General features: G+C 42.8%; 1 protein-coding gene across 1 annotated transcript in view; it reads left to right on the top strand.

Moving 5' to 3' along the window:
- LOC116980144 (S-arrestin-like) overlaps window positions 1–24589 on the top strand; it is a 34305-nt gene extending 9716 nt beyond the window's left edge. Inside the window, exons 7-16 of the mRNA XM_033032255.1 lie at window positions 301–374; window positions 5872–6007; window positions 7951–8035; window positions 13785–13857; window positions 14464–14601; window positions 17181–17255; window positions 18043–18066; window positions 19454–19512; window positions 22010–22016; window positions 24439–24589. Of these exons, the coding sequence (XP_032888146.1) occupies window positions 301–374; window positions 5872–6007; window positions 7951–8035; window positions 13785–13857; window positions 14464–14601; window positions 17181–17255; window positions 18043–18066; window positions 19454–19512; window positions 22010–22016; window positions 24439–24535 (768 nt within the window). The 3' untranslated portion in view covers window positions 24536–24589. The remainder of the gene's footprint in view (window positions 1–300; window positions 375–5871; window positions 6008–7950; window positions 8036–13784; window positions 13858–14463; window positions 14602–17180; window positions 17256–18042; window positions 18067–19453; window positions 19513–22009; window positions 22017–24438) is intronic.
- The last annotated feature ends 1205 nt before the right edge of the window (window positions 24590–25794 follow it).

The following is a 25794-nucleotide window of genomic DNA, read 5'->3' as shown; positions in this document are numbered from 1 at the left end:
ACCTTTTGGCAGCAACATAATCTGTCATTGCAGTAGGACTTGGAGTTAATTCTGCTTCAATGCTAACAGGTGTCCCCCACAGTGGAAGAACTAAGGGGCAAAATCAGATCCGGACTTCTCCTAAGCTGCTTGATGGGAAGGCTTTTTGTCAGGGCATTCGCGATAGACTTCTGGTCATCCATCAGCAGTCTCTCATTTTAGGGCTTGGTCATGAATTATTCCAGTGGGTGTTTCCAGAGTGTGCTGACCTTTCATCCGTTATGTGTACGATTGAGGAAAGATTTTCTGCTTTCTCCGTAGTGTTGCGGCGTGGACTTCCAGATCAGTGCGTTCTGTGCAAAATCTTCCCGCTTTGACGCAAAAATCCCCAAAAGGTACATTTAGCTTCATCCAAACGCGGAAAATGATCGACATTGCTTTCTTTCTCTGCAGAGCAATAAACACAACACGTACAAAAATGCAGGAAGTAACAGTTCTCAGGGTTTGATTAGCAAGCCAAGCTGGTTCACAGTGCTGGCAGTGGATCAGTGTTGAGCATTAGTTCTGTTAATGCAGACACAGCTAATCCCTTGTCCTTTTAAAAATGGATTTGCTTATGCAGGCACTCTCTGGATCCAAACAATTGAATCATATGCAGTTGGCAAAATATGTTGGCTTTCAATACACATTGATGTAAGATTATTTTGTACTTTTAGCATGTTAAATTTCTCAGCATTGTTTTGTGAATGAGACAGTTAAAAATTGTTGATGCGCAGAAATCTTTTGTGGGCAAAACAATTGTGTGGTATAAGTTGGATAATGTAGGTACGGGCAGAACGTGTAGGGCTCGTGTCTTTTGGCTTGATTTCATAGGCACATTGTGAAATAGTTGACCAAATTCAGATCAAAGAGTGAATCTCTGTTGGCCTGAAAGGACGTATTTTTCACAATTAGATTTGTTTTTTATTTATCTAGGGAAGTGTCAGTCACTGAACAAGGTCAACATTTATTGTCCATTCCCCTTTGAAAAAGTGATGGAAAATCACCTTCTGGACTGTTGCATTGCCTTCATGATGGTACTCCCATCACATGATGTTCTGTAGGCTGCACCTTCATCAACCAAACTAGATAATTCCACTGTCTTTCCTATTGTCACCTATCCATGTTCTCCAGAGATGCTGCCTGACCCGCTGAGTTACTCCAGCATTTTGTGCCTTGCTTTGTTTGGTGTAAAGCAGCATCATCAGATCATTATTATTAGATAATCTGGTTATTAGCTGGTTAGTCAGTTCATGGATTATTTGTGGGATCTTGCTGCAGGCAACTTGGAAAACACATATTTGTGCATAAAAACATCTTGAAAAGTAAGAATTTTTGTTTAGTTTAGCTTAGTGTAGAGATACAGCGCAGAAGTAGGCCCTTCGGCCCATTGAGTCTGCACCGACCAGCAATCTCCGTACACTGACATTATCCTACACACACTAGAGACAATTTACAATTATACCAAGCCAATTAACCTACAAACCTGTATGTCTTTGGAGTGTGGGAAGAAACCGGAGCACCCGGAGGAAACCCATGCAGGTCAAGGGGAGAACGTACAAACTCCTTATAGACAGCACCCGTAGTCAGGATGAAACCTGGTTCTCTGGCGCTGTAAGGCAGCAACTCTACTGCTGTGCCACTGTGCCACTGTGCCACTGTGCCACTGTGCCACTGTGCCACTGTGCCACTGTGCCACTGTGTCACTGTGCCATTGTGCCACTGTGCTGCCCCAAATGTCAAGGTTTCAAGGTCAAGGTCAGTTTATTGTCACATACCAATTAAGGTACAGTGAAATTCCAATTCGAGGTTTGGATGTTAAGAAACATTTGTTGGTGTTTGGGAGATGCTGTTAGAATACCTCAGGCAAGGAACTGCGGTGCATTCTGTTGACAGTGTGCATCTCACCCACTGTGCATTAGCGATGGAGGAAGGGAATATTTAAGGTGGTAATTGGGTACCAGTCATGATCATACTTTATTAGCCGTATGTTTTGCAACATATGAGGAATTTGATTTACCATACAGTCTGTGGAATTCTCTGCCTCAGAGGGCAGTGGAGGCAGGTTCTCTGGATGCTTTCAAGAGAGAGCTAGATTGGGCTCTTAAAAATAGCAGAGTCAGGGGATATGGCGAGCAGGCAGGAACGTGGTACTGATTGGGGATGATCAGCCATGATCACATTGAATGGCGGTGCTGGCTCGATCGTCTATTGCCTATTGTCATACTAATAAAAAGCAACAGAACACACAAAATACATTTTAACATAAACATCCACCACAGTGATTCCTCCACATTCCTCACTGTGATGGAAGGTGAAAAAAATGCAATCTCTTCCCTTCTTTGTTCTCCCGTGGTCGGGGGCCTCGAGCCTTCCGTTGACGGGACAATCTTGACTCCCGTAGCCGGCGGCGTTTGGGCCCTCCGCATCAGGGCGATCAAGCTCTGCAACGGGGGGATCGCAGCTCTCCCTGCCGGGCAATCGAATCCCAGGTCAGGGCTGGTCGAAACCTTCTGCGACTTCGGAGCTCCTGACTCGGTCTCTGCCTGAGACTGCGAGCTCCTCGATGGTCAAATCCACAGGCCGCGGTTGGAGCGTCTATCCCAGGCAAGGGATCGACCCCAATGGTGTCCACGCCCTGCGATGGAGCTCAAAGTCAGTCTCCAGCTCCATGATGTTAGGCCGCTGAGATACAACTTGGAAAACAATCGCTTCTCCGGCAAGGTAAGAGATTGAAAAAAAGTTTCCCAGACCCCATCCCTCACACCCCCACATCAAACTAACCAGAGAACATTAACACAAACTTTTAAAACACACAAAAAATAACAAAATAAAAATGAAAGGACAGACAGACTGTTGGTGAGGCTGCCATCATGATGCCATCCGGTGGTAAGATGGCTGCTTTATCCTGGATGGTGTTGAGGTGCTTGAGTAGTGTCATGTGGTAATTAATGACAGAGTTTATGAGGAGCAGATTATAGCGTTCCTAAGTTTTCTTGGAGAGTGTGTCAAAGATTTTCTATGACCAAAGGAAGGCCACACAGATCAAAGATAATGCAAGCATCAGGATGAGGGAGTTAGATGTGGCCCTGGTGGCTAAGGGGATCAGAGGGTATGGAGAGAAGGCAGGTACGGGATACTGAGTTGGATGATCAGCCATGATCATATTGAATGGCGATGCAGGCTCGAAGGGCCGAATGGCCTACTCCTGCACCTAATTTCTATGTTTCTATGTTTCTATGTTTGTTCTATTACAAATAAATGTTCTACTCTATTTGGTGATAGAAACAAAAATGATACAAAATGACACATATAACCATATAACCATATAACAATTACAGCACGGAAACAGGCCATCTCGGCCTTCTAGTCCGTGCCGAACACGTATTCTCCCCTAGTCCCATATACCTGCGCTCAGACCATAACCATCCATTCCTTTCCCGTCCATATAACTATCCAATTTATTTTTAAATGATAAAAACTAACCTGCCTCCACCACCTTCACTGGAAGCTCATTCCACACAGCTACCACTCTCTGAGTAAAGAAGTTCCCCCTCATGTTATCCGGTAGGCGGCGCGACTCTCGTCTGCAGCGGCCTCTGCAGTCCGTCTGCGTTTTTATTATTTTATGTCTTATGTTTTTATGTAGTTTTTGTTATTTTTGTTGGGGTATGTGTGTGGGGGGGTGGGGGTGGTGTGGGGGGGTTGGGGGTAACTTTTAAATCTCTCCCTGCACGGGAGACCCGACCTTTTCTTTGTCGGGTCTCCGTTGTCGTTGGGGCTGCAACGAGGAGCGGCCTCCAACAGGAAGACCGGGGACTCTGGTGCCGACTACTCACCTCACCGTCGCGGAGCTGGCCGAGTCCAGAGCGGGTGGAGCTGTGGTGGACGCTGCTGCGACCCGACCCCCGGAGATTCGGAGGCTGCAACTGCGGGTTTGGCGGACGGCACCGGGAGCCCGCGGGTCCCTGGAGGGAGTCCGCTTTTCGGGGCTTCCGCAGCGGCGACTTCTCCCGCCCGAGTTGCGGGGTTGAAGAGCTCCTGGAGCGGGGCCTTACAGCACCGCCCCGCGCGGCTTGGAATGGCCGCGGGTCTCTGCGAGCGCACGCCGGGGGCTCTAACACCAAGACCCGGTGTGCGACCTTGCATTACCCGGCGTGGCAATAATGGCCACGGGACAATCGCCATCGCCCGCCGGGGGCTTGACTTTGACTCTGACATCGGGGGGGGGGAGAGTGCAGTGGAGAGAGAAGTTTTTTTGGCCTTCCATCACAGCAATGTGATGGATGTTTATGTAAATTATGTTGTGTCTTGGGTCTATTTGTTTGTAATGTATGGCTGCAGAAACGGCATTTCGTTTGGACCTCAAGGGGTCCAAATGACAATAAATTGAATTGTATTGTATTAATTCTCAAGTCATGTCCCCTTGTTTGAATCTTCCCTACTCTCAGTGGGAAAAGCTTATCCACGTCAACTCTGTCTATCCCTCTCATCATTTTAAAGACCTCTATCAAGTCCCCCCTTAACCTTCTGCGCTCCAAAGAATAAAGCCCTAACTTGTTCAACCTTTCTCTGTAACTTAGTTGCTGAAACCCAGGCAACATTCTAGTAAATCTCCTCTGTACTCTCTCTATTTTGTTGACATCCTTCCTATAATTAGGCGACCAAAATTGTACACCATACTCCAGAATTGGCCTCACCAATGCCTTGTACAATTTTAACATTACATCCCAACTTCTATACTCAATGCTCTGATTTATAAAAGCCAGCACACCAAAAGCTTTCTTTACCACCCTATCTACATGAGATTCCACTTTCAGGGAACTGTGCACAGTTATTCCAAGATCCCTCTGTTCACCTGCATTCTTCAATTCCCTACCATTTACCATGTACGTCCTATTTTGATTTGTCCTGCCAAGATGTAGCACCTCACACTTATCAGCATTAAACTCCATCTGCCATCTTTCAGCCCACTCTTCCAACCGGCATAAATCTCTCTGTAGACTTTGAAAATCTACTTCATTATCCACAACCCCACCTATCTTAGTATCATCTGCATACTTACTAATCCAATTTACCACACCATCATCCAGATCATTGATGTACATGACAAACAACAGTGGACCCAACACAGATCCCTGTGGCACCCCACTAGTCACTGGCCTCCAACCTGACAAACAACCATCCACCATTACTCTCTGGCATCTCCCATTCAGCCACTGTTGAATCCATCTTACTATTCCACCATTAATACCCAACCATTGAACCATCTTAACCAACCTTCCGTGAGGAACCTTGTCAAAGGCCTTACTGAAGTCTATATATACAACATCCACTGCTTTACCCTCATCAATTTCCCGAGTAACCTCTTCAAAAAATTCAAGAAGAATAGTCAAACATGACCTTCCAGGCACAAATCCATGTTGACTGTTCCTAATCAGACCCTGTTTATCCAGTTGCTTATATATATTATCTCTAAGTATCCTTTCCATTAATTTGCCCACCACTGACGTCAAACTAACAGGTCTATAATTGCTAGGTTTACTCTTAGACCCCTTTTTAAACAATGAAGCACAAAGTTAAACTTTTTATCCAAATGTTCAATATATTCATACATACATACATACATACATACATACATACATACATACATACATACATACATACATACATACATACATACATACATACATACATACATACATAGTGGATTGACATGTACACTCAATGCTTTTATTGAAATATGATGCAAATAATGGTTGTCTAGTTTCAACACCATTGAACTACCAACATTCCTCCACTTGCAATTGGTTGTCCTGGATGGTCCATTTACTGAATCATTTTTTCTCCCAGGAGTTCCGTGTCTATGGTTATCCGTAAGGTGCAGTATGCTCCTGATAAACCGATTTTCCAGCCAGTGGCGAAAACATGCAGACTGTTCCTCATGTCAGACAAATCTCTTCACCTGGAAGCATCACTCAACAAAGAGGTGAGTGTTTGGTCAGTCATAACTCATCCTGGCAATGCGAGAGAGGAGGCTGAGATCAGAATTGCCAAACAGGCTTTGCCAACTTTTTAACAGGTTCTTTCTTCCTGCTCAGGTGGAGGTAAAGCATTTGCTATAATAGCAGGAAACCTCCCAGTGTTCTGCCCACCACTGGATAAAAGTATACTCAGGAAAGAAAGAATAGCTATTTGGATTTAATAGCTCCCCTGAGTTGAAACAAAGTCGCCCTTTTGATTTTGAAACATCAAGAACTGAAATACCATTCTAAAATCCTAGCATTCAATTCAAGAAGTATAATGTGGATAAATGTGAGGTTATCCACTTTGGTGGCAAAAACAAGAAACAGGATTATCTGAATGGTGGCCGATTATAAAAGGGGGAGATGCAACGAGACCTGGGTGTCATGGTACACCAGTCATTAAAAGTAGGCATGCAGGTGCAGCAGGCAGTGAAGAAGGCGAATGGTATGTTAGCATTCATAGCAAAAGGATTTGAGTATAGGAGCAGGGAGGTTCTACTGCAGGTACACACAATTGCTGGGGAAACTCAGCGGGTGCAGCAGCATCTATGGAGCGAAGGAAATAGGCGACGTTTGGGGCCGAACCCCTTCTTCCGACGGAGGGGGGGTGGGGAAAGAAAGAGGGAAAAGGGGAGGAGGAGGAGGAGCCCGAGGGCGGGCGGATGGGAGGGTGGGAGGAGACAGCTAGAGGGTTAAGGAAGGGGAGGAGACAGCACGGGCTAGCCAAATTGGGAGAATTCAATGTTAATGCCATAAGGACGCAAGGACCCCAGACGGAATATGAGGTGCTGTTCCTCCAATTCCGCTGTTGCTCACTCTGGCAATGGAGGAGACCCAGGACAGAGAGGTCGGATTGGGAATGGGAGGGGGAGTTGAAGTGCTGAACCACCGGGAGGTCAGGTAGGATTCTACTGCAGTTGTACATGGTCTTGGTGAGACCACACCTGGAGTATTGCGTACAGTTTTGGTCTCCTAATCTGAGGAAAGACATTCTTGCCATAGAGGGAGTACAGAGAAGGTTCACCAGACTGATTCCTGGGATGTCAGGACTTTCATATGAAGAAAGACTGGATAGACTCGGTTTGTACTCGCTAGAATTTAGAAGATTGAGGGGGGATCTTATAGAAACTTACAAAATTCTTAAGGGGTTGGACAGGCTAGATGCAGGAAGATTGTTTCCGATGTTGGGGAAGTCCAGAACAAGGGGTCACAGTTTAAGGATAAGGGGGAAATCTTTTAGGACCGAGATGAGGAAAAAAATTTTCACACAGAGAGTGGTGAATCTCTGGAATTCTCTGCCACAGAAGGTAGTTGAGGCCAGTTCGTTGGCTATATTTAAGAGGGAGTTAGATGTGGCCCTTGTGGCTAAAGGGATCAGGGGGTATGGAGAGAGGGCAGGTACAGGATACTGAGTTGGATGATCAGCCATGATCATATTGAATGGCGGTGCAGGCTCGAAGGGCCGAATGGCCTACTCCTGCACCTATTTTCTATGTTTCTATGTTTCTAAGAAGAGAATAGCATTTACTTCCAATGAAATTAGCATCACAAGGTTCAAACCTGGAGATCCTGGATTTTCTGCAGATGCTCCTGTTTTCTCCCACTTCCCCAAAATACAGCATTGTTCGACCTGGAGTGTTTCCTGGAATGTAGGTGAGTGGCAGAATTTAGGGGAGAGTTTTATGCAAAATGGGGCGAATAAAATGGGCACAAAATGCTGGAGTAACTCAGCGGCTCAGGCATCATCTCTGGAGAAAATGGATAGGTGATGTTTTGGATCGGGACACTTCTTCAGACTAAATAAATAAACAGAGAGTAAAATGGGTTGGAGTAGGATCGGTATAAGTATGGAAAGTATTGCTGATTTGGAACAGGAAATGCTGATTTGAAATGCACTTTTTGATAGATTTATTATCATGGTGAACCAATTGAAGTGAGTGTTGAGGTGATCAACCATTCCAACAAGACAGTGAAGAAGGTCAAAGTAACAGGTATGGTAACAAATTCAGACTTTGGAACCCAGATTTATATCAAAGCAAACCCTGTTTGTAAATTAACAAAATGCAAAATGCTTCCGGTGTATTGGAATTTGAATCCAAAAGGGATTAGATAAAGACACATTACAATGGGATCACTGGCCTAGGCTGGCTTCCAACTAACTCTGTGGCCCTGAGTCCCACAGGGCATTGCTATGTGGTAGGAGACTTAGGCAAAATGTAGAAACAAGGAACTGCGGCTGCTGGTTGGTACCAAAGGTGCTGGAGTTTCTTAGCGGGTCAGGGAGCATCTCTGGAGAAAAAGGCTGGGTGACGTTTCTGGTCGGTACCGGTTCTCACATTTAACTATATCTGCCATGCATCTGTCCACTCACCCAACCTGCCCAAGTCACCCTGCATTCTCATAGCACCCTCCTCACAGTTTTCACACTGCCACTCAGCTTTGTGTCATCTGCAAATTTGCTAATGTTACTTTGAATCCCTTCATCTAAATCATTGATGTATGTTGTAATTAGCTGAGGTCCCAGCACCGAGCCTTGCGGTACCCCACTAGTCACTGCCTGCCATTCTGAAAGGGACCCGTTAATCCCTACTCTTTCTTTCCTGTCTGCACACCAATTTTCTATCCATGTCAGCACTCTACCCCCAATACCATGTGCCCTAGTTTTGCCCACTAATCTCCTATGTGGGACCTTATCAAATGCTTTCTGAAAGTCCAGGTACACTACATCCACTGGCTCTCCCTTGTCCATTTTCCTAGTTACATCCACAAACAATTGCAGAAGATTAGTCAAGAGTGATTTCTCCGTCGTAAATCCATGCTGACTCGGACCGATCCTGTTACTGCTATCAAAATGTGCCACTATTTCATATTTTATAAATGACTCCAGCATCTTCCCTACCACTGATGTCAGGCTAACTGGTCTATAATTCCTTGTTTTCTCTCTCCCTCCATTCTTAAAAAGTGTGATAACATTAGCTACCCTCCAATCCACAGGAACTGATCCTGTATCTATAGAATGTTGGAAAATGATCACCAATGCGTCCACGATTTCTAGAGCCACTTCTTTAAGTACCCTGGGATGCAGACCATCAGGCCCTGGGGATTTATCAGCCTTCAGTCGCATCAGTCTACCCAACACCATTTCCTGCCTAATGTGGATTTCCTTCAGTTCCTCCATCACCCCAGATCCTCTGGCCACTAATATATCAGGAAGATTGTTTGTGTCCTCATTAGTGAAGACGGATCCAAAGTACCTGTTCAACTCATCTGCCATTTCCTTGTTCTCCATAATAAATTCACCTTTTTCAGTCTTCAAGGGTCCAACTTTGGACTTAACAATTTTTTTCCTTTTTGTAAACCTAAAGAAGCTTTTACTATCCTTCTTTATATTCATGGCTAACTTACCTTCGGACATATAACAATTACAGCACGGAAACAGGCCATCTCGACCCCTCTAGTCCGTGCCGAACACATAATCTCCCCTAGTCCCATATACCTGCGCTCAGACCATAACCCTCCATTCCTTTCCCATCCATATAACTATCCAATTTATTTTTAAATGATAAAAACGAACCTGCCTCCACCACCTTCACTGGAAGCTCATTCCACACAGCTACCACTCTCTGAGTAAAGAAGTTCCCCCTCATGTTACCCCTAAACTTCAGTCCCTTAATTCTCAAGTCATGTCCCCTTGTTTGAATCTTCCCTACTCTCAGTGGGAAAAGCTTTTCCACGTCAACTCTGTCTATCCCTCTCATCATTTTAAAAACCTCTATCAAGTCCCCCCTTAACCTTCTGCGCTCCAAAGAATAAAGCCCTAACTTGTTCAACCTTTCTCTGTAACTTAGTTGCTGAAACCCAGGCAACATTCTAGTAAATCTCCTCTGTACTCTCTCTATTTTGTTGACATCCTTCCTATAATTAGGCGACCAAAATTGTACACCATACTCCAGAATTGGCCTCACCAATGCCTTGTACAATTTTAACATTACATCCCAACTTCTATACTCAATGCTCTGATTTATAAAGGCCAGCACACCAAAAGCTTTCTTTACCACCCTATCTACATGAGATTCCACTTTCATGGAACTGTGCACAGTTATTCCCAGATCCCTCTGTTCACCTACATTCTTCAATTTCCTACCATTTACCATGTACGTCCTATTTTGATTTGTCCTGCCAAGATGTAGCACCTCACACTTATCAGCATTAAACTCCATCTGCCATCTTTCAGCCCACTCTTCCAACTGGCATAAATCTCTCTGTAGACTTTGAAACTCTTCTTCATTACCCGCAACCCCACCTATCTTAGTATCATCTGCATACTTACTAATCCAATTTACCACACCATCGTCCAGATCATTGATGTACATGACAAACAACAGTGGACCCAACACAGATCCCTGTGGCACCCCACTCGTCACTGGCCTCCAACCTGACAAACAACCATCCACCATTACTCTCTGGCATCTCCCATTCAGCCACTGTTGAATCCATCTTGCTACTCCACCATTAATACCCAACCATTGAACCTTCTTAACCAACCTTCCATGAGGAACCTTGTCAAAGGCCTTACTGAAGTCCATATACACAACATCCACTGCTTTACCCTCATCAATTTCCCGAGTAACATCTTCAAAGAAATTCAAGAAGATTAGTTAAACATGACCTTCCAGGCACAAATCCATGTTGACTGTTCCTAATCAGACCCTGTTTATCCAGATGCTTATATATATTATCTCTAAGTATTCTTTCCATTAATTTGCCCACCGCTGACGTCAAACTAATAGGTCTATAATTGCTAGGTTTACTCTTAGACCCCTTTTTAAACAATGGAACAACATGCGCAGTACGCCAATCCTCCGGCACTATTCCCGTTTCTAATGACATTTGAAATATTTCTGCCATAGCCCCTGCTATTTCTACACTAACTTCCCTCAATGTCCTAGGGAATATCCTGTCCGGACCTGGAGACTTATCCACTTTTATATTTCTCAAAAGTGTCAGTACTTCCTCTTCTTTGATCCTCATAGAAGAGGAAGTACTGACACTTTTGAGAAATATAAAAGTGGATAAGTCTCCAGGTCCGGACAGGATATTCCCTAGGACATTGAGGGAAGTTAGTGTAGAAATAGCAGGGGCTATGGCATCAGACCTCATCTTTTCTCCCAGTATTGCCTTTTTAGTTACCTTCTGTTGCTCTTTAAACGTTACCCAATCCTCTTGCTACCCGCTCATCTTTGCTACGTTGTACATCTTCTCTTTTATTTTTATACTGTCCCTGACGTCCCTTGTCAGCCACGGTCGCCCCTTACTCCCCTTAGGATCTTTCTTCCTCTTTGGAATGAACTAATCCTGCACCTTCTGTATTATTCCCAGAAATATCTGCAATTGTCGACCCACTGACATCCCTGCTAGGGTATCTTTCCAGTCAACTTTGGCCAGCTCCTCCCTCAAGGCAGATTCAGCAGGTTCTACATGCAGGTTCAGCAGGCAGTGAAGAAAGCAAATGGCATGTTGGCCTTCATAGCAAGTAGATTTGAGTATAGGAGCAAGGATTGCAGTTGTACAGGGCCCTGGTGAGACCACACCTAGAGTATTGTGTGCAATTTTGGTCTAATTTGAGGAAGGACATTATTGCTATTGAGGGAGTGCAGCGTAGATTCACCTGGTTAATTCCCACGATGGTGGGACGGACATATGATGAAAGAATGGATCAACTGGGCTTGTATTCACCGTAATTTAGAGGGATGAGAGAGGATCTTATAGAAACATATACGACTCTTAAGGGATTGGACAGACTAGATGCAGGAAACATGGTCCCTATGTTGGGGGATCCAGAACCAGAGGTCGCAGTTTATGAATAAGGGGTAGGCCATTTAGAACTGAGATTTAAAAAAAATCAATCAGAAAGTTGTGAATTTGTGGGTTTTGCCACAAAAGGCAGTGGAGGCCAATTCACTGGATGCTTTGAAGAGAGAGTTAGATATAACTTAGGGCTAACGGAATCAAGAGTTATGGGGAGAAAACAGGAACGGGGTACTGATTTTGGATGATCATCCATGATCATATTGAATAGCTGTGCTGGCTCGAAGGGGCGCATGGCCTCCACCTGCTCCTATTTTCTATGTTTCTGTGTCAATGAAAGTTTTCCTGGTGTTCCAGCACTTTGCTCGTATCTTTCTGCACCTAATTGTTATGTTTGGAAGTTCAAGGCTGCAGCTATATTGGTGAAATAAAAATGCATTAAAAAGCATTTTCTTCTTTGGCAGTCCTATGGAATCAAGGATGACTTTTTCTAGTTCATGCTCGTGTTTTGTGTGTTTTGAGGTGGCCAATGTAACAACTGTGGGATCTTCCACAGATGGGGCAGATGAGAGCCACTGTGGTAGGACAGATGGGTAGTTTGTGACGTACTGAACTCTTCCCACTATGAAGCTTCTGTGCGCTCCTGATGGACGGACCCCAGCTTTTAAATATCATCCCAAAGCTGCTCCCCGTTACGTGGCCATAGGTCAGCGATTCCCAGGCATCTGTGAGAATGTTGTAATTATTCAAGATTGCTTTGAGAACATCCATTAATGTTTTACTCTTTCAATCCAGTAGTGATGTTGAGAATGTGTGGACCTCTTTGTGGAAATATTACAAATTAATTACAAGAACAAATGAACACCAATGCTTTCCATATTCATCAGTAACTAACTACACTTATGACTTCAGTAGCCTAAGACAACTTTGTAGAGTCATGGAGTCATAGAGTCATAGAAGTGATACAGTGTGGAAACAGGCCCTTCGGCCCAACTTGCCCACACTGGCCAACATGTCCCAGCTACACCAGTCCCACCTGAATGCACTTGGTCCATATCCCTCCAAACCTGTCCTATCCATGCACCTGTCCAACTGTTTCTTAAATGTTGGGATAGTCCCAGCCTCAACTACCTCATCTGGCAGCTTGTTCCATACACCCACCACCCTTTGTGCGAAGATGTTACCCCTCAGATTTCTATTAAATCTTTTCCCCTTCACCTAGAACCGATGTCCTCTGGTCCTCAATTCCCCTTCTCTTGGGAAGAGACTGTACCTCTACCCAATCTATTCCTCTCATGATTTTGTACACCTCTATAAGATCACCCCTCATCCTCCTGCACTCCAAGGAATAGAGACCCAGCCTACTCAACCTCCCCTATATCTCACACCCTCTAGTCCTGGCAACATCCTCGTAAATCTTTTCTGAACCCTTTCAAGCTTGATAACATATTTCCTATAACATATGGTGTCCAGAACTGAACACAATATTCTAAATGCGTTGTCCCCAATGTCTTATACAACTGCAACATGACCACCCAACGTCTATACTCTATATTCTGACTGATGAAGGCCAAAGTGCCAAAAGTCTTTTTGACCACTTTATCTACCTGCGACTCGACCTTCAAGGAACCATGCACCTGCACTCCTCAACCCCTCTGCTCTACAACACTCCCCAGAGGCCTACCATTCACTGTGTAGTTCCTGCCCTTGTTCGACGTCCAAAAATGCAACATCTCACACCTCTCTGGATTAAATTCCATCAACCATTCCTCAGCCCACCTGACCAATCGATCCAGATTCTGCTGCAAACGTTCACAACCACCTTGTAATGATGTGAATCTGTGATTGTTTGTCTGTCGTTGTTTATCCATAAAGTGAACCACGTCTGCCTTTGACCACGATGAAGACTAACTGCATTGTCTATGTCCCCAGCTGATCAGATTTTGACCGTGTTCCTGTATTCACATGACACATACCGCTACAGAGTGGCCGAGCAGGAGGTGATGTAAGTGATCGTCTTTCCGGTCGGTTCAGTTTTTAGTACAGCTTCCTGATGTAGCAGGCAGTCCGATGCAAAGTCGTGGCTTCATCCCCTTTCTTTAATGTTGATAACTGATAAAGAATTTTCAAGGCCCAGGCCAGAACCTCTTCACTTCCAAAAAAGAAAAATTCAACATGCTGGAGAGTGAAGTGGTTCGATATCCATCCATGTCATAGGCTTTTGGTCTGGGTATATTTCCTTGACATTTTATTAACCAATCCTTTGCAAAATTTTAGTTGGTCTGTACATATTTCATAGCCAGTATGTGGAAAATTTAGGTTCAAATATCTTTCTGAATTGTATTTTTTTGCACATTAAATTGCAATGAGCTTTAGATGTTTCAAAAATCGCGACAGAAGCCTCTGCAGTTTAAGTGTTACTGGGAGTATTGACATGCAAAGCTTGCAGGAAACATTTGCAATGTTTATTATTTGTTTGCTATTTTAATGGGTTGGCACTGTGCATGTTGGTTGCAGGACTGCAGGCGATGTCTGCTGGGATATGCACCCTTGGATAATGGTTTGCTCTTCTTTGCATTTCACTTGTATTGATATGTGCATTCTTGTTTAGTGAACAAGTCAATCCAGGTTCTACTCTGAAGAAGGTCTACTCACTCTATCCCATAGTTGCCAACAACCGTGGGAAGCATGGCTTGGCGTTGGATGGAAAAATGAGAGATAAGGACACAAACTTAGCTTCTACTACCATGTAAGCTGTGCAGGCTTTACAAGAGAAGTGGTTACTTCATGGCCAATGGCTTAATATTTTCAAAGATTAATTTCTTTATAAATAAAATTGTCTTGTGTTTAGTTTTAATTTAGTTTAGAGATACAGTGCGGAAACAGACTCTTCGGCCCACCAAGTCCACACCAACCAACATTCCCTGCACATTAACACTATCCTACACATACTAGGGATAATTTACATTTATACCAGGCCAATTCACCTACAACCCTGTACGTCTTTGGAGAGTGGGAGGAAGCCGAAGATCTCGGTTCTGCCACCTGCCACCACAGAAACCCACTCCACCCCCATATGCATTAATATCCAGAAATCTATGGATTTCACCTTTGAATAAAATTAAGGATTAATGTTCGACGACCTTCCAGGGCAGAGAATTACAACAATTTTCTATTCTCTGAGTGAAGAAATTTCTCCTCATCTCAATCCTGAATGGTCTGCCCCTGTAGACCATGATCCCCGACTCTTCCACCAAGGCAAACATCCTCCTGGCATTCACCTTGATGAGCCTTGTAAGAATTTTGTGAGCTTCAGTGAGATTGCCTCTCAATTCCAGAGAATAAAGACCTGGCACACTCAATATTTCCTCAAAGACAAACCTGCCACCACAGAAATCAGTCTACTCAGTCTTCATAGCACTCTCCCTATGGAAATTTTCCTTTTACTCGGTGAGGATACCAAAAGTGTCTAGAAGTGTGTGGCTTTTCAAGTTGATAACAGCCAAAACACTACTGTGAAATGTCTATGCTTGATACAGGTATTCTGCCTTTTATATCTCTGGTAGAAGTCCAAGATTTGCTTGGTATTTCTATTGTTTGTTTATTTGATATTAATATTTTTTTTATTATTGTGCTGTTTGTACCAACATGTATGAAAAGCTTTGTTTGTGTGCTATTCAGTCAAATCGTGCCATACATGAATACAATCAAAGCACACACAAGTACAACATGTGGTGCAAAGAGAAAATTACCAAAGTGTAGAATATATTGTAACAGTATTATAGTGTTTTGGTTACAGAGAAAGTGCAGGGTCTGCAATGACGTGGGCTGGAAGATTGGGGCTACACTTTAGCTTATGGTGGGAGGACCTTTCAGTAACCTGTTAACAGTGGGGAAGAAGCTGTTCCTGAATTTGGTTGTATGTACTTTCAAGCATTTTATCTTCTGCTCAATGGGAGAGGGATTGAACGAGCTACTTTGCCGAGGCACCATGAAGTGTAGATCGCGTCAATTATGGAGGCTGGTTTGTGTGATGGACTGGGCTACATCCACAACCATCTGTAATTTGGGACAAGGTCCTCTCTGCAATTCAGGCTAACAAGTGGTACTCAGTATAAATAGATCTGTACAGCTGTAATGTTCCTGTACATACGTAATCTTTTTTCTACAGATATTGCTGTGATATTCATGTTTAAGAGTAGTGGTGGGGAAAATCTAATTTAAAGAGTGTGAGCTTGTGATTGTGCCAGGGGCGTGTGATGCGAGATGTATTTTCAGTTGCCTGTGAAATGAAATCTTACAGCATTCTAGTACGCAGGCTAAGCCCAGAGTGATGATGGCCAACTCTGATAACCCTCACCTTTTAAGGCTCTCTGATTCAGTAACTTTTTTACACAAAGGGTGGTGGGTGTATGGAACAAACTGCCGGAGGAGGTAGTTGAGGCAGGTACTATCGCAATGTTTAAGGAAAAATTTAGACAGGTACATGGATAGGATAGGTTTAGAATGAAATGGGTCAAATGCTGGCAGGTGGGACTAGTGTAGATGGCACATGTTGGTCGGTGTGGGTAGGTTGAGCCAACGGCCCTGTTTCCACGCTGTATGACTCTATAACTATGACTTACTTAAATTGATGATTTATTTGTGTTTTCTACTGTCATGTCTTATGGGATACTGGCATTGCCTTACAGTAATTCAAAGCTCAAAGTGTAGACTAGATACGGCCCATGCATCAACTGTCACAATGTCTATTTCACTGGAAGTAGATGCTTTGACCTGCCATGGCTCATTCTTTGACAACCTCATAGAACAGTACAGCACAAGAACAGGCCCTTTGCCTGACAATGTCTGTGCCAAACATGATGCCAAGATAAACCAATCTCACTTGCCTGTACATTATCCCATATTCCTCCATTCCATGCATATCCATGTGCCTGTTTAAAAGCTTCTGTCATACCTGTCTCCACCAACACATCTGGCAGCGTTCCAGGTACTCATCACTATTTATGAAAACAACTTGCCCCGCGTATCTCCTTTAAACTTTGCCTCTTGTTACAAACACTCGGTTATTCTTCACAGGTTCTGACAACTGGTTGGAAAATCAGTAATATCAGATCCTTTTTCCTTCCCCTTGTCCTTTCCCTGTTGCTGTAGTTACATTCTAATTATGGTTATCGACCTGAAACTTTAACCCACTCTCCTTCAATCACTTCAGTTTTTCCAATATGTTATATTTTCACTTATGATAGTCTTTTCCCACATAAATAATGTCTGGTTTTAATATCTCCATTCCTCTAATCAGCTAACACAGTCATTTTCTGTTTCCAGCATAAAGGAAGGAATAAATCGGGTTTGGGGAATTCTTGTCTCCTATAAAGTTCAAGTGCAGTTGCTTGTTTCTGGGTAAGTGTTACACACCAGTTGTGATTTCCTCTCTTGATCTAAGTTCCATAAGGTTTTCAGATAAGGGGAGGATGAAGGGATGAGGTTGTTGGTTTCACAGTGTTAAGTCTAGCCTTCCCATTCGGTGGTGAAGGTCCTGAGGTTGGAACAGCTGAAGCCAAAGCCCAAAGCGGGGAAATACTTTAATAAGAAATTCTCTTCCAGTGCCTTGGTGGGTGAGTGCTCTACCTTGGGTGAAACTGAGCCATGCAGACTCTTATATTTTGATGACCTTCAGTAGAATAAAATTTCTCCCCAGTTGTAGAATAGGTAACCATCGGACAAACTGTCTGCAAATTCAGTGCCCAGGGTGCAACCAGGAGAGTGTGCCTTGCTCTTCAAGTCATTGGTTTGGCTGATGGCCAGCACTGTGCTGTTACAGGAAAGCACAGATCCAACCCTTAGGTTGCAGGAAGAATGCCAAACACAAGTTTGCATTGCGGGAAGAACGCCAAACACGTTTGCCCAGGAAAAATAGTAAGAAGTGGTGATCTCAGTTAGATCTAGCACGGCTTTGGTTCCTATTTCTGCTTTGCATTGATTTCTTCCTAACTGAAGGTCCCATTACAAAGGAGAGGCAGTATCAGAGTACACTTAGCTTGAATTTGATCTTCATCCTCAGGGTAGTGTGTTGGTAGAGACATGTGTAACCACCTGATGGAAGATGCACTAACATTATTTTACAGCAGTCATTCAGTAATGTCACAAACACTATTACTATTTATATTGACCCTATTTTATCTTTCAGATTGCTGGGGGTTGTTTTGTTCAGGTAATAACATATTAAATAATTGAAGTTTGAGATAGATTGTCTACTTCACTGTAGACAATGAGTCTGGTCACGCTGCAGTTTTTTGAAGGTCACATTCATAAGTCTGATTTTCATCTGTTGCTTGGGCATAAAATAAGAATAGCGACTATCATAGAAACCATTAAATCCCAATTTAATTGTTGGAAAATCTGCCAGTCCTGTTACTATAGTGACTGGTAACATTAAAAACAATCCTCAATACCTCAAACCCACATAGACTAGAGTCATGTTCCTGTGTTCAATTCATTAACAAGGAATTTGATTGGATTTACATAAATACATATACAATTCAGATGAAAAAACTGAATTGTGATGTTTTTCTTAGCCGATTAGAATGTTGCTGTCTCCTGCGTTATCCAACTCATGAAGAAAGATTAGCAGTTTAGTGAAAGTTAAATATTATCACTGTATACGCCAGAGATAATCGTCCCCTCAGGGGGAGATTTAGAACAAGTGGCACATCATTGCAGCAATGTAAAGCAACACCAGCATCTTCCCAGGGTCACAATGACACGATGGTAGAACAATCCTGAACCAGGATTAAACCTGGGTCTCCGCTGCTGCTGTGAGGCAGTAGCTGTACCAGCCGCTATTCTTCTATACCCCTCACACCCACTCAGCCATTCCCCCATTCCCCAGCCCGCATTTCCCATTCCTTCATAGCCCCATTCCCATAGCCCCCATTTCCCAACAACTAGTCATTAACCCATTTCTCCAGCCCCTGGCTCTTGAATCCTGGACCCCAACCTCTATTCCCCTATGTCCCCATTACCCTGTTACACCAGCATCTATTCCCCAGCCACATTCTGCCATTCCACTGACGCCCAGCATCTGGCCCGCATTCAACCAGACCCCCTGGTGCTGCTTATTCTCCTGACCCTGTTCCTGAACATTTAACTTTCACCAATTAAAATGATTCCCCTTGATCCTATTTTCCTTGTTATGAAGTTAACACTTATTCTTCTCAGCATTTTGTGCTTTTTTCAAGTCAGGATGTAGATCACAGTATCTACCTCAGAGATTGGAGAAGCTAGGTTAAAAGTTTAAGGGAGGCGATAGATAATTTTTTTGAAGATCAGAGAATTGAGGGCGAGGTGGAGTTAATCACATTGAAGTCTAAAGTCGGAAGAAGGGTCTCGGCCTGGAACATCACTCATTCCTTCTCTCCAGAGTTGCTGCCTGTCCCACTGAGTTGTTTTGTGTCTAATCAGATTGAACATGGGAGTGGCTTGAAGACCCAGGTGCCCACACCGGCTCCTACTTCTATCTGATCTTTTCTTGACCTGGTGTAGATTCTCAAACATTTCTGGGACATTTGTGATCTGTTTACTTTGTTTTTCCTTTACAGTGATGCCGCTGTGGAGTTACCTTTCTTGCTCATGAATCCCCCAATAGAGGTCGCAGCTGGTGAGCACCAAATATATCCTGAATTAACATAAAGACCAGCTGACTGAATGACACAGGGGTCCTGATAGATTTATGTTTTATCTAATAAGTGAGAATAAAAAGTGGTTAGGATCGAGAGCAAAGTGATACACTACAGTACTTCATAATAAGTTCATGTGATAGGAGCAGAATTACATCATTCGGCCCATCAAGTCTACTCTACCATTCAATCATGGCTGATCTATCTCTCCTTTCTAATCCAATTCTCCTGCCTTCTCCTCATAACCCCTGGCACCATACTAATTTAGAATCTTTCTACCTCTGCCTTAAAAATATCCATTGACTTGGCTTCCATGGCCTTCTGTGGCAAAGAATTCCACAGAGTCACCACCCTCTGACTAAAGAAATTCCTCCTCATCTTCTTCCTAAAGGAATGTCTTTCAATTCGGCTATGACTTCTGGTCCTAGACTCTTCCACTAGTGGAAACATGCTCAGTAAAGAAAGGATAGGAGTCCAGACCACATTAGGAGTGAATCATTTAAATGTGCAAAGAAGATGGAGTTCGGGCCATTGAAAATCGCTGCAATTGAACTTCTGCAAAATAATTTAGTCTGTGGAATTGAATTGGAGAGAGGCAAACTATTACAAATCAGCATTGTGAAATTTAATTTCCAGCCAATTAAAATTTATTTTAATTCTGGTCTTGTCCTAGGTTATGATGTAAGAATACAAGGAATGGAAGTAGGAAAAGGACTACTGGCTGCTTGCACCAGTTCCACCATTCACTGTGATCATCACAGCTGATACCTCAGCACCACTTTCCTGTATTCACCCCATATCCTATGATCACATGAATATTCAAAGTCTATCAATTCCTGCCCTGAACATACCCAGCAGCTGAGCTTCCCTATGCAAGTAGTGATTTCCAAAGATTCCCCACTGGGAGACATCATTCCTGTATTTACCCTGTCAAGATCCCTTACGACTGTCAAGAGTCAAGAGTGTTTTATTGTCATATGTCCTGGACGGGGCAATGAAATTCTTACTTGCTGCAGCACAACAGAATATGTGAATATGCAAACATTGTACATAATGGAGGGAAAAAAAAGAAAAAGTTCAATAAATATCAAATATAGTGCAAATAACAAATAATAATATAGTCCGGCACCAGTCATAGTCGCAGCAGGTAGCTGAAAATTTACAAATTTTTGAAAATCCAGCAGTGACCAGAAAAAGGTGCAACTCTTTGGGCGACTACTCACGACCAAACAAGCATCACCCCGCGACATGTCATCTGTTTGGTCGTGAGAAGTCGCCCAAAGAGTCGTACCTTTTTCTGGTCGCTGCTGAATTTTCAACATTTTGAACATTTTCGGCCACCTGCTGCGGCTATGACGGGTGCCAGCAAGTTGCCGAAAAAATTGAGTAAGTGGGACTGGCCCTTAAAAGGGCAGCAAATTTGGGGAAGCAGAGAGAAAATATGTCTATCGCTTGGCGCAGACTCGGTGGGCCAAGTCAAGAGCAGACCATCCTAATATAGACATTACCTTTCAAGTCTTTCAAGAGTGAAGTGAGGTTGGAAAACACTTCCAAAAGGTGGGAGAAGTTTAGAACGCACTCCTAAAAAATTGATTAACCTTAATCAATTGTTATTTTAAATCCGTGATTGGTGGGTTTTCGTTAACAAAATGCATCAGGAACATTGGGAAAAGGCAGTGTTGGTCAAAGATCAGCCATGATCTCATAGAATGGACGAACAGCATTTATGGGCCACATTCAACAGAATGGATGCAGAAAGAGATTCCAGTCAATCGGTTTGATTGTATTTCACCTTTTGTAACACAAGCAATGAGAAGCTTTTGAAGTCCTGTACAATGGAAGTGAATGGGAAAATAGGTAGATCATTGTTATTCTGTGCAAATGAAATGATTTAGAGAGCTAGGATTCCACAATGGAGTTGAGTGAGATGGAGTTTAGCCTATTGAAATTTTTATGATTATTGTGAGACAAAATAATAGAATTCTATATAAACATATCGTAAAAGATTTAGGACCATTAGAATTCAAAAAGGGGCAAATAAGATGGGATACTTGTATTTTAAAATTGTGGTCTGATTATTTGTGCAAGGAATTGTTAGTTATCATGTTACTTTGTTCTGTGGGAATGTGTAAGATGATGAAAGGTGTGGAGATTTAAATGCCATTTCTGAGGTTGGGCAGCTAACAGATCTGTAACAATGATCTATTCAACATTTTCCTTGATCACCATTCCCTTTGTCCTGCTTTCACACCTTTACCTTCCTTATCTATGTATCTCCCTCTCCCCTGACGTCAGTCTGAAGAAGGGTCTTGACCCGAAATGTCACCCATTCCTTCTGCCCAGAGATGGACTTTACTTTCACATGGTGCCAAGCTAGGGTTTTCCATGTATATCTTAATAGTTTAATTGAATTTTAATAATGAATCATACACCTTTCCATATTTTCTTTCCTTCTGCTTCCTGGCATCTGCAACTCAGAAAACATGTAAGTACCCATGTTTATACTTTGCATTGTTAGTTAATGGGCAATCTTGAAATGTAACACTTTTGCTGTGTTTATTTTATTCCAGACACAGAATTCAAAAATTAAAAATGCACATAAAACAATGACATTCTTTTCTAAAAAGACACAACTGAAGAACAAAGAACTTACGTTAGACTTGGATAGGACCATGCTTTGTATTACCTCTTGAATAAAATTAATTGCAGTTGGAGTCCTATAAACAGTGCTGGTCATGGCACTATATAAAGAGTCTAATGGCCCTGGAGAAGCTGTGAAAGCACTTTAGTTTAGTTTAGTCCAATTTGCCCTGGACCTCACTTTGACAACGGAGGAGGCCCAGGACAGAAAGGTCAGTGTGGGAGTTGGACGGGGCCTCCTCCATTGTCAGAGTGAGGCCCTGAGTGAGGCCCAGCGCAAATTGGAGGAAAAGCACTTTAACTCCCCATCCCATTCCCACACTGACCTTTCTGTCCTGGGCCTCCTCCAATGTCAGTGAGGCCCAGCACAAATTGGATGAACAACACCTCATATTTTGCTCGGGGCAGCTTACACTCCAGCAGTATGAACATTGACTTCTCAAACTTCAAGTAACCCTTGCTTTCCCTCTCTCTCCATCCCTCCCCCTTCCTAGTTCTCTGATCAGTCCTCCATCTACTGTTTCCATCTACATTTTATCTCTGTTTGCTTTGTTGTCACCTTCTCCCAGCTAATAATGATCTATTCTACATTTTCCTCGATCAGCATTCCCTTTTCCATGCTTTCACACCTTCACCTTCCTTATTTATGTATCTCCCACTCCCCTGACATCAGTCTGAAGAATGGTCTCGACCCGAAATGTCACCCATTCCTTCTGTCCAGAGATGTTGCCTGTCCCGCTGAGTAACTCCAGCTTTCTGTGTCCATCTTCGGTTTAAACCAAGATCTGCAGTTCCTTCATATACATATGATGCTCAAAGTGCTTGTTAGGGTTGATGTCGCTGTTTGTACGAGTGAAAACATTTCTAATGAGGGGACATGGTTTCAAGGTCAAGGTACAGTCATTGAAAGGTGAGTTGTGTAGGAACTTCTCACATAGGTTGGTGAATCTCTGGAATTCTCTATCCCAGATGGCTGTGGAGGTGGACGTGGGTTTTTAACAAGGAACTAGCGCAATTATATAAAGATCAGTGCAGGGCAATGGAGAACTGGCAAAGAAGAGGAGATGAAGCCTGGGCAGATCAGTCGTGAATGGTGAAGCAAGTAAGGAGCCAAGTGGTCCACCCTTTCTCCCAGTTCCTTACGTTCAAACATGTTGCACTCTGCTGAAGAAGCCTTATCTGGGATGTTATCTGTCCTTTGCACTGCACCAGTGCAGACATTACAAAGAAACATGTAAATACAGGCCCATTATTGGGCCTGGGCATCACAGGGAGTTGGGGTAGAAGATTGTGGATTAGAAAATGGCGGTCAGGTCAAGGGTCAGCCAGTAAAAAGCAGATAGGCAAGAGGCACAAGCTTGGAAGGTGGGTGAAGGCACAAAGTTACCAGGAAAATTAAAAAAAAAGTTACATAAAGGGAGCATACCTGAGTGGAATACCCAGCTTGGGCTCAGAACCTCATAATGGAAGTTCACATTAAGTAGCGTTAACAGGTTGAGATTTAATTAATGCATCAAGAGTCTGTTTCTGCCGGGGTGACTAACAAGCTACATGCTGATTGAGAATCCCAGAGTGGCATCGTGGCATCGTGGCATCGTGGCATCGTGGCATCGTGGCATCGTGGCATCGTGGCATCGTGGCATCGTGGCATCGTGGCATGCTGTGTGGCATCGTGGCATCGTGGCACGCTGTGTGGCGTTGAAACCCACCGTATTGCCCAAGGTTTCCTGTGGATTTAGCGGCAGACACAATGGGGAACCTGGAATATGATTTATTTAATCTGCTTGGATAGCATGCAGAGCAAAGGCTTTCACTGTACCTCTGTACATGTGACAATAATATCCATAAACCTAAAAACCCTGTTCCACATGAATTTATACTCTAAAGCCCCAAATTTATTAATAATTATTTGCCCAAAATGGATTATGTGATACCAGAAAATGTGGCACTGCACATATTTTGCCCACCAGAAGCTTCTGACAAACAGTTTATCAGACCTTTACCTGTCATTTTGGCAGCAAATCTTTGCCCATTTTATTCTAAGTCCCCACATTCATCATGACCCCAAAATGTCACCCATCCTTTTTCTCCAAATATGCTGCTTGTCCCACTGAGTTACTCCAGCACTTTGTGTTTAGTATGGATTATATCATGTTCATCATCAGTAGTTATGCTGCTGTTTATGACACGACCAATGAATTTCCATTACATTCCTCATACTAACGTGATTAAACTTATTTTGTATTTTTCTCCTGCATTGTCCTCAGTGCTAATGATGATGACATTGACTTTGAAGACTTTGATCATGGTGGCCCAATGGCAGTAACTGAAGATCTCAAGGATGGGAAGGAATTAAACTCTTGATGTGATTTTCAACCCCCACTAGAATCCAGCTATTTGTGTGTCAATGTAAAAAATGCATGCAAATTATCTCAATATTTAATGTAATTGCTTTAGTTCTTATGTTTTTAATAAACTTGTAGGTTAACTCAGCACTCTTGGGAGAAGTTGGGCAGCTTAGGACTTTATTACTTGGAGTGTAGAAGACTGAAGGGTGATCTTGTAGAGGCTTTTAAAATCATGAAAGGCACATATATGGTGAATGCTCAGTCTTTTATCCATTTGGGAATCACGAACTAGAGGGTAGAGGTTTAAGGTGAGCGGGGAAAGATTTAATTGGAACCTGAGCAGTAACTTTTAACAAAGGGTGGTATGAATATGGAAACAAATTGCCGGAGCAATTGATTGCGGTAGGTATGATAACATTTAAAAGAATTTGGACAGGTACATTAATGGAAAAAGGTTTAGTATGGATCAAATCTTTATATCACCGGTTTTGGACCTGCTCTGATTATTGATTAGATGTCCACAATGTACTGACTGGAATGTGTATTAAATGTTGAATATAACATTGCTATTCGATTGTTTTAATAAAGGTTCCAATGAGATAGATTACAATCTAATTAAGAACTATGGATTTTTAAAAATTATTTGTGACAATGAAGGCTGCAAATTTAAATGAAAACCCACAGAAATTGGCATCTTATAAAATAAATGCTTTATATGTGTACGTACAGGTTGTCACTAGGTACAAACATCTGACTTGTTGGTGAGATTATATATATATATATAAATGAGAACCCGTAATAATAAATTCAAAAATTCAACATCCGTACGTATGCTCTTTCCTACAAATGGCAAAACAAATTTCTTCTCCCTCTCTCCACTTTCGGTAATTTATCATTTATATTCTTCTGATGTGCTTTTGATGCCACTCATTACAATACTGAAGGTATATTTATCAGTATATCGAGTGATTTAATGTATTTTTCGACTTACAGACAAAATCAAACTTATGAATGTCCATAACAGAAACATGTTCGTTACCTGAGGACACTCTGTATATGCATGCACAGGGCACCTTGAGTTAAACCAAGGAAGTGATGTTGAACTGCTGAAACTACCGCTTTGCTTTTTTTCTGTAGTTGTGAGCATCCTGTGGTATAAAAGGATATCCTGCCATGGATAGGCTACATTTAGCATTTATAGAGTTATACCTGTGATGAGATGACACAAGCCTGAAATATACAGAAGGCTGAGCAAGAATTAATTCAGTTCAGAAC

Source organism: Amblyraja radiata, chromosome 13 (genome assembly GCF_010909765.2).
Source record: "Amblyraja radiata isolate CabotCenter1 chromosome 13, sAmbRad1.1.pri, whole genome shotgun sequence".
Lineage (NCBI taxonomy): Eukaryota > Metazoa > Chordata > Chondrichthyes > Rajiformes > Rajidae > Amblyraja > Amblyraja radiata.
The sequence above is the reverse complement of the archived record's forward strand: the minus strand, read 5'-3'. Positions and strand labels throughout refer to the sequence as shown.